At 44.8% G+C, this 15,843-nt stretch overlaps 1 protein-coding gene across 1 annotated transcript in view; it reads left to right on the top strand.

Annotated features, from left to right (window-relative positions):
* The window catches only part of FAAP20 (FA core complex associated protein 20), a 56,890-nt gene that overhangs the window by 16,122 nt on the left and 24,925 nt on the right, over positions 1 to 15,843 (top strand). The window contains exon 3 of the mRNA XM_040325899.1: positions 11,776 to 11,923. Within this exon, the coding sequence (XP_040181833.1) occupies positions 11,776 to 11,923 (148 nt within the window). The remainder of the gene's footprint in view (positions 1 to 11,775; positions 11,924 to 15,843) is intronic.

Here is a 15,843-nt window from a genome sequence, read left to right as displayed (position 1 = left end):
AAGTGGGCAAACTTACAAAATCTGCATGGGATCAAATAATTATTCCCCCCACCTTTCAACTGATTTTACTACAATATCCTTTCCTCTTTTCAAAGGAAATGGTGCTACAATTGATGTAATTATACTAAATACTACAGAAGACTACTACTAAAGACTACAAAAAAAAGATTTTTTTCTTTATCGTTACACATCACGGGACACAGAGCGGCATTCATTACTATATGGAGTACCTTCAGGTGTTGACACTGGCAATCTCAAACAGGAAATGCCCCTCCCTATATAACCCCCTCCCATAGGAGGAGTACCTCAGTTTTTACGCCAGTGTCTTAGGTGTTGGTCATGGTTTAGCTTGCCTCCGCATCCTTGGGATTAGGTGAGCTAACCGGTTCTGTCCAAAGGCCTCAGTGCTAAAGTGGTCAGTAACCGGACCCCAAACCCTTGGGGTATAGCCCATAATGCTTTTCTTTTTAGAGAGCTGGACCCTGGGCCCAGAACTTAGAAACCTTTGGGGGCCTAATGTTTCTGTTGCCAGGGTGCTATATGGGCCCAGGACAGTGGATCCTTCATAGGAACCCAGGGCCTGAAGGTCTAGACAGCCCCACGGAGATGGGGGAAGATTGGGCCTCTTGCTTGGCAAAGTCCTGCGGCATGGAGCAGGTAAGTGAGGGGAAAACTTGCGGAACTTGGTTCTTAGCAGGTTTTTTCTGGGGGGTCACAGGGGACATGCCTAAAGTTATGCGCTGCATCTGGCAAACTAGTCACATATCTTTAATGATAGGATGGCTCTATGTGTATTATTCCCCATAAGAAGTGACCTCCCTTGTAGTGTTGGAAAAGCATTGAGTGGGGCCTGTGTGTATGATATGTGTGTGTTCAGAGAGCTGTGCTTACCTGCAAGCCTCCAGGCGGTGCTCCATCGGTTCTTCCTCCTCAGAGCCTGCAAAGCAGGCAGACGCTGACCTCCTCGTGGAGAGGCTCCCTTCCCCCCAACCCCCCCCCCCCCCTGTCGGCGGACGCGCGCGCATCCCCGTGTTATAGGCGCAATTCGCGCCGTTGAGCTGAGGGGGGAAGGGCGGGTCAGCTGCTTAAGGAAGGGGCGGCCCTTCCTTTTTCGTTCCAGCAGCTCATTCTAAGATTGGAACTGAGGAGGGAAAGACCAGAGCGGCAGCACGGGGCGCCGAGGACACACAGTGGCCACAAAAGATATTACAGTCTTCAGAAGACTGTTTTCAAGCCTAGAAATAGGCTGTTCTTTTCCATCTCAATAGTTTTTCTTTGGCAATACTACTTAGGGGGACAAAGTGCTTTTTCTTTCCTGGATTTGAAAAACGAAAAAAAAAAAAAAAAAAAAAAGATCATCTAGGGGAGAGGAGGCATTTTTTATCCCCCAAACAGGTGTTTGGACAATTAACTATTTATAGTTCCAAGTACCAATAAGCTAGCAGGTGTACCTCGGTATTGTACCATGGCATCCGGGTCAGAGGGTACAAGAGGTGGGGATTCCCCCAGAGAGTCTGAGGTCTCGGACAAGGTTATGCCGCTGCTTTCCCCAGAAGGAGCCTTGGGGCCATCGGGATCTGGGGCTGGAGCTGGCGCGGGTCAGTCCAACCCTAAGATGGTCACGGACGAGGTATTACTCACCTCTTTAAAAGAGATGGAGAAAAGAATGGGAAAAATGATAGCCACAGCTATGCGGGGCAGTAAGCGGATTAGGTCTCCGTCGCCCGAGCGTGGACCCTCGGAAGAGGAGGTCCTTTCCTCAGGGGAATTGGACGACCTCTTGGACAAGGACCAAGCAGGTTCGGGGATCGAAGACCAGGATACAGAGGAGTCTGGAGCAGTCTCCCAAAGGGAGAGCTGGTGGATTCAAGCCTTAACGGACTTGGTCCATAGTGCATTCAACTTGCCGGTACCAGATCTCCAAGTATCGACGGTTTCAGCTTTGGGCTCACTAAGGGCGCCTCAAAGCAATGCAGTGTTTCCGATCCATCCTCTGCTAGAGGAAGTTATGTTCCAAGACTGGACCAAGCCAGATAGAATCTTTTTACCACCTAAAAGATTCTCTGCATTATATCCTATGGAAGATAAATTTTCCAAGAGATGGGCTACTCCTGCGGTGGACGCAGCCATCTCATGTGTTAACAAATCGTTAACATGCCCTGTTGAAAACATACAGGTGTTCAAGGATCCAGTTGATAAACGCTTGGAAGCACTACTTAAGAACTCCTTCACTACTGCAGGGGCAGTAGTGCAGCCAGCTGTGGCTGCGATTGGGGTTGCTCAAGCATTATCGGATCAAATTAAGCAGATGCTTAAACTTATTCCTGCCCAGCAGGCAGAAGAATTTTCGGATGTCCCTAGGGCCATATGCTTTACGGTAGACGCAATTAAGGATTCTATCCAGCAAGCGTCACGTTTATCGTTATCCCTTATCCATATGAGAAGACTCTTATGGTTAAAAAGCTGGGAGGCCGAGCCCCCATGCAAGAAGCTCCTGGTAGGGTTCCCCTTCCATGGAGGACGACTCTTCGGAGAAGACCTAGATAAATACATTCAGACCATTTCAAACGGCAAAAGTACTCTCTTGCCAACAAAGAAGAAGTTTCAGGGGCCTGCGTTTAAACGACAGTGCTCCCCTGGGCAGGGGCCCTCTAATGCCAAACAGTATCGACGGCCTCCTGCAAAAGCAAACTTCAACTTCAACAGCAAGTCGCAGGGACAGGCTGCTAGAGGCAGAAAGCGGTGGTTTCGCAAACCAGCAAAACCAGCCCCCAAGTCGACCTTATGAAGGAGCGCCCCCACCCACGAAGGTGGGGGGAAGGCTGCGACTCTTTTCAGAGGTTTGGGAAGCAAGCATTCCCGACAAGTGGGTACGGTCTTCCGTGGCTACGGGCTACAAACTAGACTTCCTAAGGTTTCCTCCTCCTCATTTCCAGGAGTCGAGGATTCCAAACGATCCGGAGAAGGGAGCCGCATTAATGTCGGCATTAAATCATCTACTTTCCCAAGAAGTAATAGTAGAGGTACCAGTCCTGGAACAGGGGCTGGGTTTCTACTCCAACCTATTCATCATCCCAAAGTCCAATGGAGATGTCAGGCCAATTTTGGACCTAAAGATGGTAAATACTTACCTAAAGATCCGCTCATTTCGGATGGAGTCCGTGCGGTCAGCGGCTGCCACACTCCAAAAGGACGACTTCATGGCGTCCATAGACATAAAGGATGCCTACCTTCATGTTCCAATTTTTCAGCCACATCAAAGATATCTACGCTTTATGGTGGCTTCGCGTCATTTCCAATTCGTGGCGCTTCCCTTCGGGTTGGCTACGGCCCCCCGGGTGTTCACGAAGGTCCTAGCTCCAATCCTAGCCAAGCTAAGGATCCAAGGGGTCTACCTCTGATGAAGGTCAAAGCCATCAAGGAATTAATCCTACTGGTTCTAAGCAAGAAGGAACCGACTATTCGCCTATGTATGAGGTTACTAGGCAAGATGGTGGCCACATTCGAGGCGGTGCCGTACGCCCAGAGCCACACTCGCATCCTGCAGGCAGCCATCCTGTCAGCAGGGAGCAGAAGGCCACAGGCCTTGGATATCCCGTTGCCGCTCTCATCAAGAGTCCGACAAAGTCTGTGTTGGTGGTTAGACCCTCAGAATCTACTGAAGGGGAAGTCTTTCAGCCCAGTGGCTTGGAAGATAGTGACCACAGACGCCAGGCGGACGGGCTGGGGAGCAATTTTGGATGGTTGCACTCACCAAGGTACTTGGGCAAAGCCAGAGAGGCAGTTGCCCATCAACATCTTGGAGCTCAGAGCTGCTCGACTAGCCCTCAGGGCTTGGACGTCAAAATTACAGGGGTTCCCGGTGAGAATTCAATCAGACAATGCCACGGCTGTGGCATACATAAATCACCAAGGGGGAACCAGGAGTCAAGCCGCTCAGAGAGAGGTGAGCTTGATTCTCCTATGGGCAGAGGTTCATGTGCCCTGCATATCGGCAATATTCATTCCAGGAGTGGACAACTTTCAGGCAGACTTCTTAAGCCGCCAGACTCTATTGCCGGGGGAATGGTCTCTGCATCCACAAATCTTTCAAGCACTCTGCCAAAGATGGGGAGTGCCGGACGTGGATGTCATGGCATCGAGACTCAACAAGAAGCTAGACAGGTTCATATCCCGCTCAAGGGATCCGATGGCCTGCAGAACCGATGCGCTGGTTTGCCCTTGGCATCAGTTCAAACTTCTTTATGCTTTTCCCCCGCTCCAGTTACTACCCCGCCTGCTGCGCAGGATCAGGGTGGAGCACATACCAGTCATTCTGGTAGCTCCAGCATGGCCCAGAAGGGCATGGTACTCACTAATCCTAAAGATGGTAGTAGGAGACCCTTGGACTCTTCCTCTACGGCCAGACCTGCTATCGCAAGGTCCAATCCTCCACCCTGCCTTACGGCATCTAAATTTGACGGCCTGGAAGCTGAATCCCTGATTCTCAGGGGTAGAGGTCTGTCTCAGAAGGTAATCTCTACCCTAATCAGAGCCAGGAAACCGGTCTCTAGGGTGATTTATTACAGGGCCTAGCAGTAACAATTTTTTCAATCTAGGAATTTTTTTTTTCATTTTTTTAAATAATGTTGTCATTATGAAATGTTCATGTTTTGAATTAATGTATTAAAAATTTATACTTTTATGACCTAGTTGTCACAATTGCTTTTTGGTTGCCCGAAAAATCCCACCTCTCTTAGAGGTATCCATTTTTTTCATTTGATACAGGGATGTTGGCAACTTCATGCCTCCATACATGAGCCAAATCTTTTCATTTATTACAGGGTCTGGAAGGCCTATGTAGGCTGGTGTGAGTCCAAGCTATGGCTTTCTCGCAAGTTTACCATCGATAGAGTTTTAAGTTTTCTCCAGCTAGGAGTGGATAAGGGATTGGCATTAAGCACAATCAAAGGACAGATTTCAGCTCTGTCAGTGTGGTTTCAGCGGCCGCTGGCCACCCACTCGCTGGTTAAGACCTTCCTTCAAGGGGTCTTACGTATTAAACCTCCAGTTAAATCCCCGCTTTGTCCGTGGGATTTAAATCTTGTTCTGTCAAGTTTGCAGAAACAACCGTTTGAGCCGTTGGCTGAAATTCCTTTGGTTTTACTGACAAGGAAGTTAGTATTTTTGGTCGCCATAGTTTCCGCAAGAAGAGTATCGGAACTGGCGGCCTTATCCTGTAAGGAACCATATCTTATTTTTCATAAGGACAAGGTCGTTCTCCGCCCTCATCCTTCCTTCCTACCGAAGGTTATATCCAGTTTTCATCTAAACCAGGATTTGGTATTACCATCCTTCTTCCCTAAACCTACTTCCAGAAAGGAAGGGTTGCTGCATACCTTGGATATTGTCAGGGCCATGAAGGCCTATCTTAAAGCTACAGAGAAGATCCGGAAAATGGATGTGTTGTTCATTTTACCGGATGGGCCCAAGAAAGGGCAGGCAGCTGCAAAGTCCACCATCTCTAGGTGGATTAAGCAGTTAATCACTCAGGCCTATGGCTTGAAGGGGTTGCCTCCTCCAGTATCATTAAAGGCTCATTCTACTAGGGCCATGGGCGCCTCCTGGGCAGCACATCACCAGATCTCTATGGCTCAAGTTTGCAAGGCGGCAACCTGGTCTTCTGTCCACACGTTTACAAAATTCTACCAGTTGGACGTAAGAAGGAAGTCTGATACAGCCTTTGGGCAGGCAGTGCTGCAGGCTGCAGTTTGAGACCCTCGGATGCCGGGGGCTCCTCTTTTTTTGAGTTAAATTTAAAATTTAAAATTATTTTTCTCAACTAAGTTGGATTTATTATGATTTGAGTATATCTCTAAATTAAATCCTTTTGTCTTGGAGATGTTCTCCCTCCCCTCATTGTAAGCATTGCTTTGGGACATCCCATATAGTAATGAATGCCGCTCTGTGTCCCGTGATGTAACGATAAAGAAAAAGAGATTTTTAATACAGCTTACCTGTAAAATCTTTTTCTTGGAGTACATCACGGGACACAGAGCTCCCACCCCTCTTTGGGGACCATTTTGGGAGGCATACTGCTTGCTACAAAACTGAGGTACTCCTCCTATGGGAGGGGGTTATATAGGGAGGGGCATTTCCTGTTTGAGATTGCCAGTGTCAACACCTGAAGGTACTCCATATAACCCATATAGTAATGAATGCCGCTCTGTGTCCCGTGATGTACTCCAAGAAAAAGATTTTACAGGTAAGCTGTATTAAAAATCTCTTTTTTTTTGAAAAAAACACTATGCATAGCAGATCTGACCAATTCAAAGCCTGACAATTTAAAGTATAACTAAAGGCAAAACTTTTTTTTAGATTTGGATTGAGTGGCATGGGAATAGAACGCTTGTCAGTTTTTACTGCAGTCTGTGTCCCCGTTTATGGAGATTCCCCCCTGTTTGTCCTGTTTACCATTATTGAAAGTAAAAGTGGAAAAAAAAAATCCCACATTTTGGGTTGTCCCCAGAAAGCTAATGGAGGGAAAAATCTTATAATGGGAACACTAGTTCTGGTGACCTGAGTGTCCCCAAGGAATTCCCTTAAAGCTAAGTTCCACCCTAAAGTGGAACTTCCGCTCATCTGATTTATCCACCCCTCCGGTGCCACAATTGGCACCTTTCGGGGGGCAGGATACCGGTCTTTGACAGGTATCCTTTCCCATGTCCGGGCCGCGGCTCGTGATGTCACCTCGGGGCTCCCTCCTCCTCGCCGGGCCAAAAGGAAAGAGGAGCGGGGACTCGCACATGTGCTGTAGGGTTCCCGGCGTGAAGCCGAAAGGCTACACTGCCGGGGTTCCCTTACCCGCAATGGCGGTGGCAGCAGCCAATGGAAACATCAGCTGCGGTGCAGGAATCAAGGGACTCCAGGACAGGTAAGTGTCCTATTAAAAGCCAGCAGCTGTCCGGAACACCGCTTTAGTTTGCAAAAATTTCCTCTCACTTCCTGTTTGGTGATGGGACAGGAAGTGAAGGGAAATCTCTGCAAGAGACACAGATGGCGAAAAATAAATCTGACAGGTTATAACCCTCCCTTACTCTATCCAAAATAAAACTTGTGCCTATAGTTCTACTTTAATACAGATCAGCCTCTGGCTTATAAAATGACTTTGTTGTTACATGTTACCGTATTTATCGGAGTATTGCGCGCTCCGGCGTATAGCGCGCACCCCTAAAGTGGACCCGCATTCCTGTGGAAAAAAGATTTTTGTACTTACAGTTTTGGTGTCTTGCGCGGCGTCCATCGGCAGCTTCGGGTGTCCTCTTCGTCGGGTCCGTCGTCCTTCTGCGTCCTCCTCGCTTTCCCGCGCCGAGTTTGAATACTGCGCTGGCATATACCGAGCGCAGTACACTCGTGTATAGTCGGGCAGGCTCGGCTCCTCTCGCGCTCACGTCCTGGACGTACAGGACGTGAGCGCGAGAGGAGCCGAGCCTGCCCGACTATACACGAGTATACTGCGCTCGGTATATGCCGGCGCAGTATTCAAACTCGGCGCGGGTATCGACGTATATGGCGCACCCACGATTTTGCCCTGATTTTCAGGGCAAAAAAGTGCGCGGTATACGCCGATAAATACGGTATTTAGTTAACATGTTGCAGTATGGTGGTTTTGGCCCTTTTTATAAAGTTTGAAATCAAATTTTTAAAAAGCAAGAGTTATCCTTTTACATAACGGATGCATTTCCTTACTCATTTACCTGTGAGGGTAATTTATTTGCACAGTAAGCTGGAAATTTTGATCCAAACTACTGTACTTGTAGACGTTTTCTCTATTTTTTTTTTTTATCCTGGATGAGCGATATTTTGAAATTATGACTGGTAGTATACAGCCTTTGGCATGCAGTTATGCTCTGGTAATGAAGCATAAAATGAATCGCATTTCTGTTATTCTTGTCTTGTTTCTACACCTTTCTCCTTTAAACCATGGTAAAATGCCAGTGTGGCATAGCCCTTGACAAACAGTGGCTGAATGCGTACTGGCGCTATAACCTCCCTTGATGTAAGCCCATGTCATTTCCAGCACAGGGAACCATGCTGGATGTAGATGACTGGGTTCAGCAGCGTGTGAATGAGGTCAGATGATACGGGAAGACAGCTGTCAAATGAGTAAGCCTTCGAAATATAAGACAAAAAACACAGCATTTCCAAGGAAACCCCAAGATGCTTAATGTAGGCTTTTTAGCTGGGTGATCACTACTGTATTTTATCATATTGGAGAGTCTTCACTTTTACATAAAAGATATCAACTTTACAGTGTTTTTTGAGGAGCTCAAGAGAGAGTGCCAGTGTATGTCTGCCTGCAGTTTAATTGTTGCTTATTAGGTAGTGCCTCACATTCTGCATACAGAAATTCTGTAGATTGTTCAGATTAGCATCTTTTAAAAGCTAGAGCTTCATTATAGAACAGACCCTTAAAGTGCAACTAAAGGCTTTTTACAACAGACTGCATGCAGGCAGGCTATAATTGCAGACATGCAATGTCTCTTCTGTGATTAAAATACACCTACCCGCCTGCTTGCAGTCTTCTGCAGCATGTAAACTGAGCTATGCATGCGCAATTCAGCTTCCATCTCTGTGCTGGGATAACTGACTCCGGTGCATGCGCATGTGTTATGTCGTCCCGGACCAGCCAATGGAGATGCCTGAAGATTTGCACCTTGGGAGAAGATGCCGGTAAAGGACCCAGGCTGTTAGGAGGTTAGTATAGTGCCTTTAGTTCAGATTTAACCCATTTAAATTTAATGTAAACGATTACATTCAATGCCATGAATGATTAAAGAGTTTGTTACCCCAAAATGTAACATTCCTGATATGTGCCTGCTGTGCCATGTACTTGTATGAGAAAGTATCTTGTTCTCTTTGTATTTCTTCCTTTGTGTGATATCACTGGTGTTCCTGACAGTCCTGCTTTCCTATTAAAAACTGACCACTCCAAGCAGGAGAGCACACTGTGGTCAGTTCTCTAGCTATGCTGAAACTCGGCCTGCTCTCCACAGTGGATATAAAAAGTCTACACACCCCTGTTAAAATGTCAGGTTTCTATGATGTAAAAAAATGAGGCAGAGATGCCTCATTTCAACTTTTTCCACCTTTAATGTGACATATACTCTGTACATCTCTGTTGAACAACAACAAACTGAAAGCTTTTAGGTGGAGGAAAGTAAAAATAAAATAAATAATAATATGATTGTACAAGTGTGCACACCCTTAAACTAATTCTTTGTTGAAGCACCTTTTGAGTCTATGACAGCACTCAGTCTTTTTGGGTCTTTCACACGGGCGGACTGTTTAGGTCCGCTTGTCAGTTTTCCGGCGGATCTGAACGGGCGCTCCATGCAAGTCTATGGAGCGACAGATGTCAGCGGTGACCATGTCTGCTGACATCCGATCCGGTCCTTTTCGCTAAAATCAGACGTATGGCGATATGTTTGCCATCCGTCCTGGCGGATCGGATTGGTTGAGATCTGATGAAAATGGTCATGCCCTCCGGGTTTCCTCCAGTCTCTCCATAGCAAGCAGCGGCGCTCGACAAGCCCCTCCCTGCTCAGTGAGCAGAGAGGGACCTGTAATCCACCGGCTCAGCGGAGATCCATGGAGAGATCGCCTGCTGAGCTGGTGGACTCCGCGGCAACGGATCCGCCTCGTGTGAATGAAGCATAATTATCAGTATTGCACATCTTGACTTGGCAATATTTGCTCACTCTTCTTCGCAAAAACACTTTCAATCTTTTTCTGGTGAAGCCATTCCTTGTTGATTTGGATGTATGCTTTGGGTCTTTTTTATCCTGGAAAGATGAAGTTCCTTTTCATTTTCAGCTTTCTAGCAGACACCTGAAGGTTTTGTGCCAACATTGACTGGTATTTGGAACTGTTCATAATTCCCTCTACCTTGACTAGTTCCAACTGAAGAAAAATGGCCCCAAAGCATGATGCTGCCAACACCATGCGTCACTGTGGGTATGGTGTTCATTTGGTGATGTGCAGTGTTTTTGGAATTATAGCCAAAAAGTTCAACCTTGGTTTCCTCAGACCACAACACTTTTTTTTCCTACATGCGTTTTGCAAAATTTAGCCGGTCTTGGATGTTTTTCTTTGTAAGATAAGGCTTCAGTCTTGCCACTCTACCCCATAGCCCAGACATATAAAGAATACGGGAGATTTTTATCACATAGCTAGTACTTGCCATGTATTCCTGCAGTTCTTTTAATGTTGCTGTAGGCTTCTTGGCAGCTTCCCTGACCAGTTTTATTCTTGACTTTTGATCAATTTTGGAAGGACATCCAGTTCTTGGTAATGTCACTGTTATGCCATATTTTCTCAACTCGATGACTGTCAATGTGTTCCATGGCATATGTAATGCCTTGGAAATTCTTTTCTACCCTTCTTCTGACTGATACCTTTTAACAACTTAACCCCCGGACCATATTGCTGGTCAAAGACCAGGCCACTATTTGCGATTTGGCACTGCGTCGCTTTAACTGACAATTGTGCGGTCGTGTGACGTGGCTCCCAAACAAAATTGGCAACCTTTTTTTCCCACAAATAGAGCTTTCTTTTGGTGGTATTTGATCACCTCTGCGGTTTTTAGTTTTTGTGCTATAAACAAAAATAGAGCCCCAATTTTGAAAAAAAAATTATATTCTTTACTTTTTGCTATAATATCGCCCAAAAATATATAAAAAAACTATTTTTTTCCTCGGTTTAGGCCGATACGTATTCGTCTACATATTTTTCGTAAAAAAAAAACGCAATAAGCGTTTATTGATTGGTTTACGCAAAAGTTATAGCGTTTTCAAAATAGGGGATAGTTTTGTGGCATTTTTCTTAATATTTTTTTTTTACTAGTAATGGAGGCGATCAGCGATTTTTATCAGTACTTAGATGGGGCAACTGGTTGCGAGTAACCCTTGAGGCCTGGCTAGTAGCTCAGGACTTGAAATTTTGAGACCTGTACTAGGCATTACTGTAAAACCATCCTGGTATAATGCCTCTTTGACCACTCCTAAAAGTGATTGTAAAGCCTAATTTAATTTCTATAAAAAAAAAAGAACATACCTGGTCTGTTGCAGTGGATTTGCACAGAGCAGCCCAGATCCTCACTCTTATCAGGTGCCTCTTCTGCGCTCTTGGCCCCTCCACCCAAGCTTAGTTGCAGCTCTGTGTGTCCATTCAGACATGGAGCTGCGGTTTTGCCACAACCCTTTCTCTCCTGATTGGCTAACTAACTTTGACAGCAGCGGGAGCCAATGGCGCCACTGCTGTGTCTCAGCCAATCAGGAGGGAGCGTCCCGGACGGCTGAGACACTCGTTGACATCGCTGGACAGAGATGTGTTTTAGTAAGTTATAGGGGGCAGAGGGGGGCTGCCATAGAATGCATTAAGATAAAAAACCTTCTGTCTTTACATACCATGACACCATGCAATGTCTTTTTATTTTTTATTTTAGTTCTACTAATTCTAGTAAGACCGTGCACAGAGACTTTCATCAGACACTTTTGGTTACTGGGTCATAGATTTATGCTAATAATTGGTGCTCTCTGAGCTTGCTGTGCTGATAAACGCCTTTTAATTTAACTTGCCAAGCAAGTGCAGTGTTGTGCCTGGTCTTTTTTTTTCTCCTCTTCACACTGCTAATGTTTCAGGTAATGACAGCTCTAGCTGAGGGGATTTGACAGAAGTGGCGCTTGAAACAAACCATTTCTGCTCATGCTCATCACTGCATTTTCTCTCTTCCAGAAGACAGAACTCCGCTGGGTCCTGGTTTGACGAAATTGATTTAACTACTGCTGAGCAGCTATGGAAGCAGGTTCTGACCTGCGTGTCTATAGACCTTCGAAGCGTGGGATGGAGATCTGTTCCAGGACTGCCAGACTTCACTCATCAGGTGCGGTCTCCTAAATAGACATCGAGTTTTTTTTTTTTTTGTAGATTCCCTTTAAGTCATGATATGCCTGGCAGTGTAACTCGGGCAACTTCGCTAACATGTGGAGTCTTTCTTTGAGCAACATAACCCTGGAAGGTCTTGGCAGATATTTTGTGCAAGCTGTTCTTTTTTCCTCCATTTTTTTGGAGCCTCTTCTCTACTGTTATACCTCTCATAGGAGAAATATGTAAGCCACAATTGTTGACCTTTTGAAAATGCTGCTTGTCTTGCTTTGCCTGTATTTAGTACTTCTTATTCAGATTGTTGGACGCATGTAGTAAACGAATGACAGAAGTTGAAAATAATTGAATTTTTAATAATATTACTATACTTGTTCCAGGTGAATGGCACAATTTTTTTTTAAGTATGGGCATGACAGCTAGGGACATATTTTAAAGAAGGAAGCAATTGTAACCAATATTTTCTTGGGTTATAGAGCTGCCTACAAGAGAAATATACCCTAGGTACAGAAAGAAATGTATAATAGATCCCTAATATATATATATATATATATATATATATATATATATATATAGCTATCTATCTATATATATATATATATACAGTGAGGAAAATAAGTATTTGAACACCCTGCTATTTTGCAAGTTCTCCCACTTGGAAATCATGGAGGGGTCTGAAATTGTCATCGTAGGTGCATGTCCACTGTGAGAGACATAATCAAAAAAAAAATTCCAGAAATCACAATTTATGATTTTTTTCTGAGGGAAGGAGGTTGTTGCCCAAAATCTCGCAATACATGGCCCCGGTCATCCTCTCCTTAATACAGTGCAGTCACCCTGTCCCATGTGCAGAAAAACACCCCCAAAGCATGATGCTACCACCCCCATGCTTCACAGTAGGGATGGTGTTCTTGGGATGGTACTCATCATTCTTCTTCCTCCAAACACGGTTAGTGGAATTATGACCAAAAAGTTCTATTTTGGTCTCATCTGACCACATGACTTTCTCCCATGACTCCTCTGGATCATCCAAATGGTCATTGGCAAACTTAAGACGGGCCTTGACATGTGCTGGTTTAAGCAGGGGAACCTTCCGTGCCATGCATGATTTCAAACCATGACGTCTTAGTGTATTACCAACAGTAACCTTGGAAACGGTGGTCCCAGCTCTTTTCAGGTCATTGACCAGCTCCTCCCGTGTAGTCCTGGGCTGATTTCTCACCTTTCTTAGGATCATTGAGACCCCACAAGGTGAGATTTTGCATGGAGCCCCAGTCCGAGGGAGATTGACAGTCATGTTTAGCTTCTTCCATTTTCTAATGATTGCTCCAACAGTGGACCTTTTTTCACCAAGCTGCTTGGCAATTTCCCCGTAGCCCTTTCCAGCCTTGTGGAGGTGTACAATTTTGTCTCTAGTGTCTTTGGACAGCTCTTTGGTCTTGGCCATGTTAGTAGTTGGATTCTTACTGATTGTATGGGGTGGACAGGTGTCTTTATGCAGCTAATGACCTCAAACAGGTGCATCTAATTTAGGATAATAAATGGAGTGGAGGTGGACATTTTAAAGGCAGACTAACAGGTCTTTGAGGGTCAGAATTCTAGCTGATAGACAGGTGTTCAAATACTTATTTGCAGCTGTATCATACAAATAAATAGTTAAAAAAATCATACATTGTGATTTCTGGATTTTTTTTTTTTTGATTATGTCTCTCACAGTGGACATGCACCTACGATGACAATTTCAGACCCCTCCATGATTTCCAAGTGGGAGAACTTTCAAAATAGCAGGGTGTTCAAATACTTATTTTCCTCACTGTATATATATATATATATATATATATATAATCGCGAGAGATGTGTGTATATATAATATGTATATTAGGGCCGAAACAACTAATCGATTATGAAAATTGTAATCGATTAATTTCATAATCGATTAATCAGCCAGTAACATAATGGGGTTAAAAAAACTAAAATTAGCCCTTTATAGTACAAAAAAGCAAATCGCTAAATATTACTTTCACTGTCCAACAGTAAAAAAAATGAACCCCTTACAGTGGCGATTATTTGCTCTTTTTGTACTTTATTTTAGTTTTTTTAACACCATTATGTTACTAAACATCTCAGACCTGGGGTCACACCTGTTTTTTGCACAAACACACTACAGTTCATTTACATGTATCCCTATGGGACACGTTCACATCCATGATTTTTTTCAGCTGCTGCGTATTTGGAAAGGGCTTTTTAACGCAAAACAGTGATTTTTTTTTTTTTGGTTCAATATACTTCAATGGAGAAGCTGTAGAAAAGCATTTAACCACTTAAGGACCGGACCAATATGCTGCTAAATGACCCAAGGGGTTTTTACAATTCGGCACTGCGTTGCTTTAACAGACAATTGCGCGCTCGTGCGACATGGCTCCCAAACAAAATTGGCGTCCTTTTTTCCCCACAAATAGAGCTTTCTTTTGGTGGTATTTGATCACCTCTGCCGTTTTGTATTTTTTGCGCTATAAACAAAAGCGACAATTTTGAAAAAAATGCAATATTTTTTACTTTTTGCTATAATAAATATCCCCCAAAAACATATATAAAAATATTTTTTTTCCTCAGTTTAGGCCGATACATATTCTTCGACATATTTTTGGTAAAAAAAATCGCAATAATCGTTTATCGGTTGGTTTGCGCAAAATTTATAGCGTTTACAAAATAGGGGATAGTTTTATTGCATTTTTTTTTTTTTTTTTTTTTACTAATGGAGGGGATCAGCGATTTTTTTTTTCGTGACTGCGACATTATGGCGGACACTTCGGACAATTTTGACACATTTTTGGGACAATTGTCATTTTCACAGCAAAAAATGCATTTAAATTGCATTGTTTATTGTGAAAATGACAGTTGCAGTTTGGGAGTTAACCACAGGGGGCGCTGTAGGAGTGTGTGTTTACAACTGTAGGGGGGTGTGGCTGTAGGACTGACATCATCGATCTAGTCTCCCTATAAAAGGGATCACTCGATCGATGCAGCCGCCACAGTGAAGCACGGGGAAGTCGTGTTTACATACGGCTCTCCCCGTTCTTCAGCTCCGGGGAGCGATCGCGACGGAGCGGCTATAAACGAATAGCCGCGCCGTCGTCCCGGATTGCTCCCCGCGGGAATCCGACCGCCGCATGTAGCGGGGGGGTCCCGATCGGACCCCCGACCCGCGGAAAGGCAGGGACGTACAGGTATGCCAATGTGCCTGTACGTGCCATTCTGCCGACGTATAACTACATGCGGCGGTCGGGAAGCGGTTAATGTGTTTTTGCGGCAATTTGTGTTTTGTAATCTGCCCAACAACAAATTGGCCCAAAAAAATTAAAAAATTATAATTTTTCTTTTTTTAAGGCTATTATTCGATTAATCGAAACAATTAATTAATAATCGTTAGTTGCAGCCCTAATATATATATATATATATTTTTTTAGTCTCTAGCTTTTTGCTTACCTTAAATGACCCTTTTACTGTGGCCAGCTTGGGGAGAGGGTGGGAAGGGGGGTTTAGGATGATGTCCTTTTCAGGTCATGTATACACATATCGCACACTTTTACCTATTTCTGTCATCTGGATATTAACCACTTAAGGACCGCCTCCTGCACATTTATGTCATCAGAATGGCACGGCTGGGCACAAGCACGTACATGTACGTCCTCTTTAAATTCCCGGTCGCGGACGCGCGCCCGCAGCACGTTCCAGTGACCCGGTCCGAAGCTCCGTGACCGCGGGACCCGATCGCCGCTGGAGTCCCGCGATCGGTCCCCGGAGCTGAAGAACGGGGAGAGCTGTGTGTAAACACAGCTTTCCCGTTCTTCACTGTGGCGCTGCCATCGATCGTGTGTTCCTTTTTATAGGGAAACGCAATCGATGACATCACACCTACAG

Source organism: Rana temporaria, chromosome 10, assembly GCF_905171775.1.
Source record: "Rana temporaria chromosome 10, aRanTem1.1, whole genome shotgun sequence".
Lineage (NCBI taxonomy): Eukaryota > Metazoa > Chordata > Amphibia > Anura > Ranidae > Rana > Rana temporaria.
The sequence above is the reverse complement of the archived record's forward strand: the minus strand, read 5'-3'. Positions and strand labels throughout refer to the sequence as shown.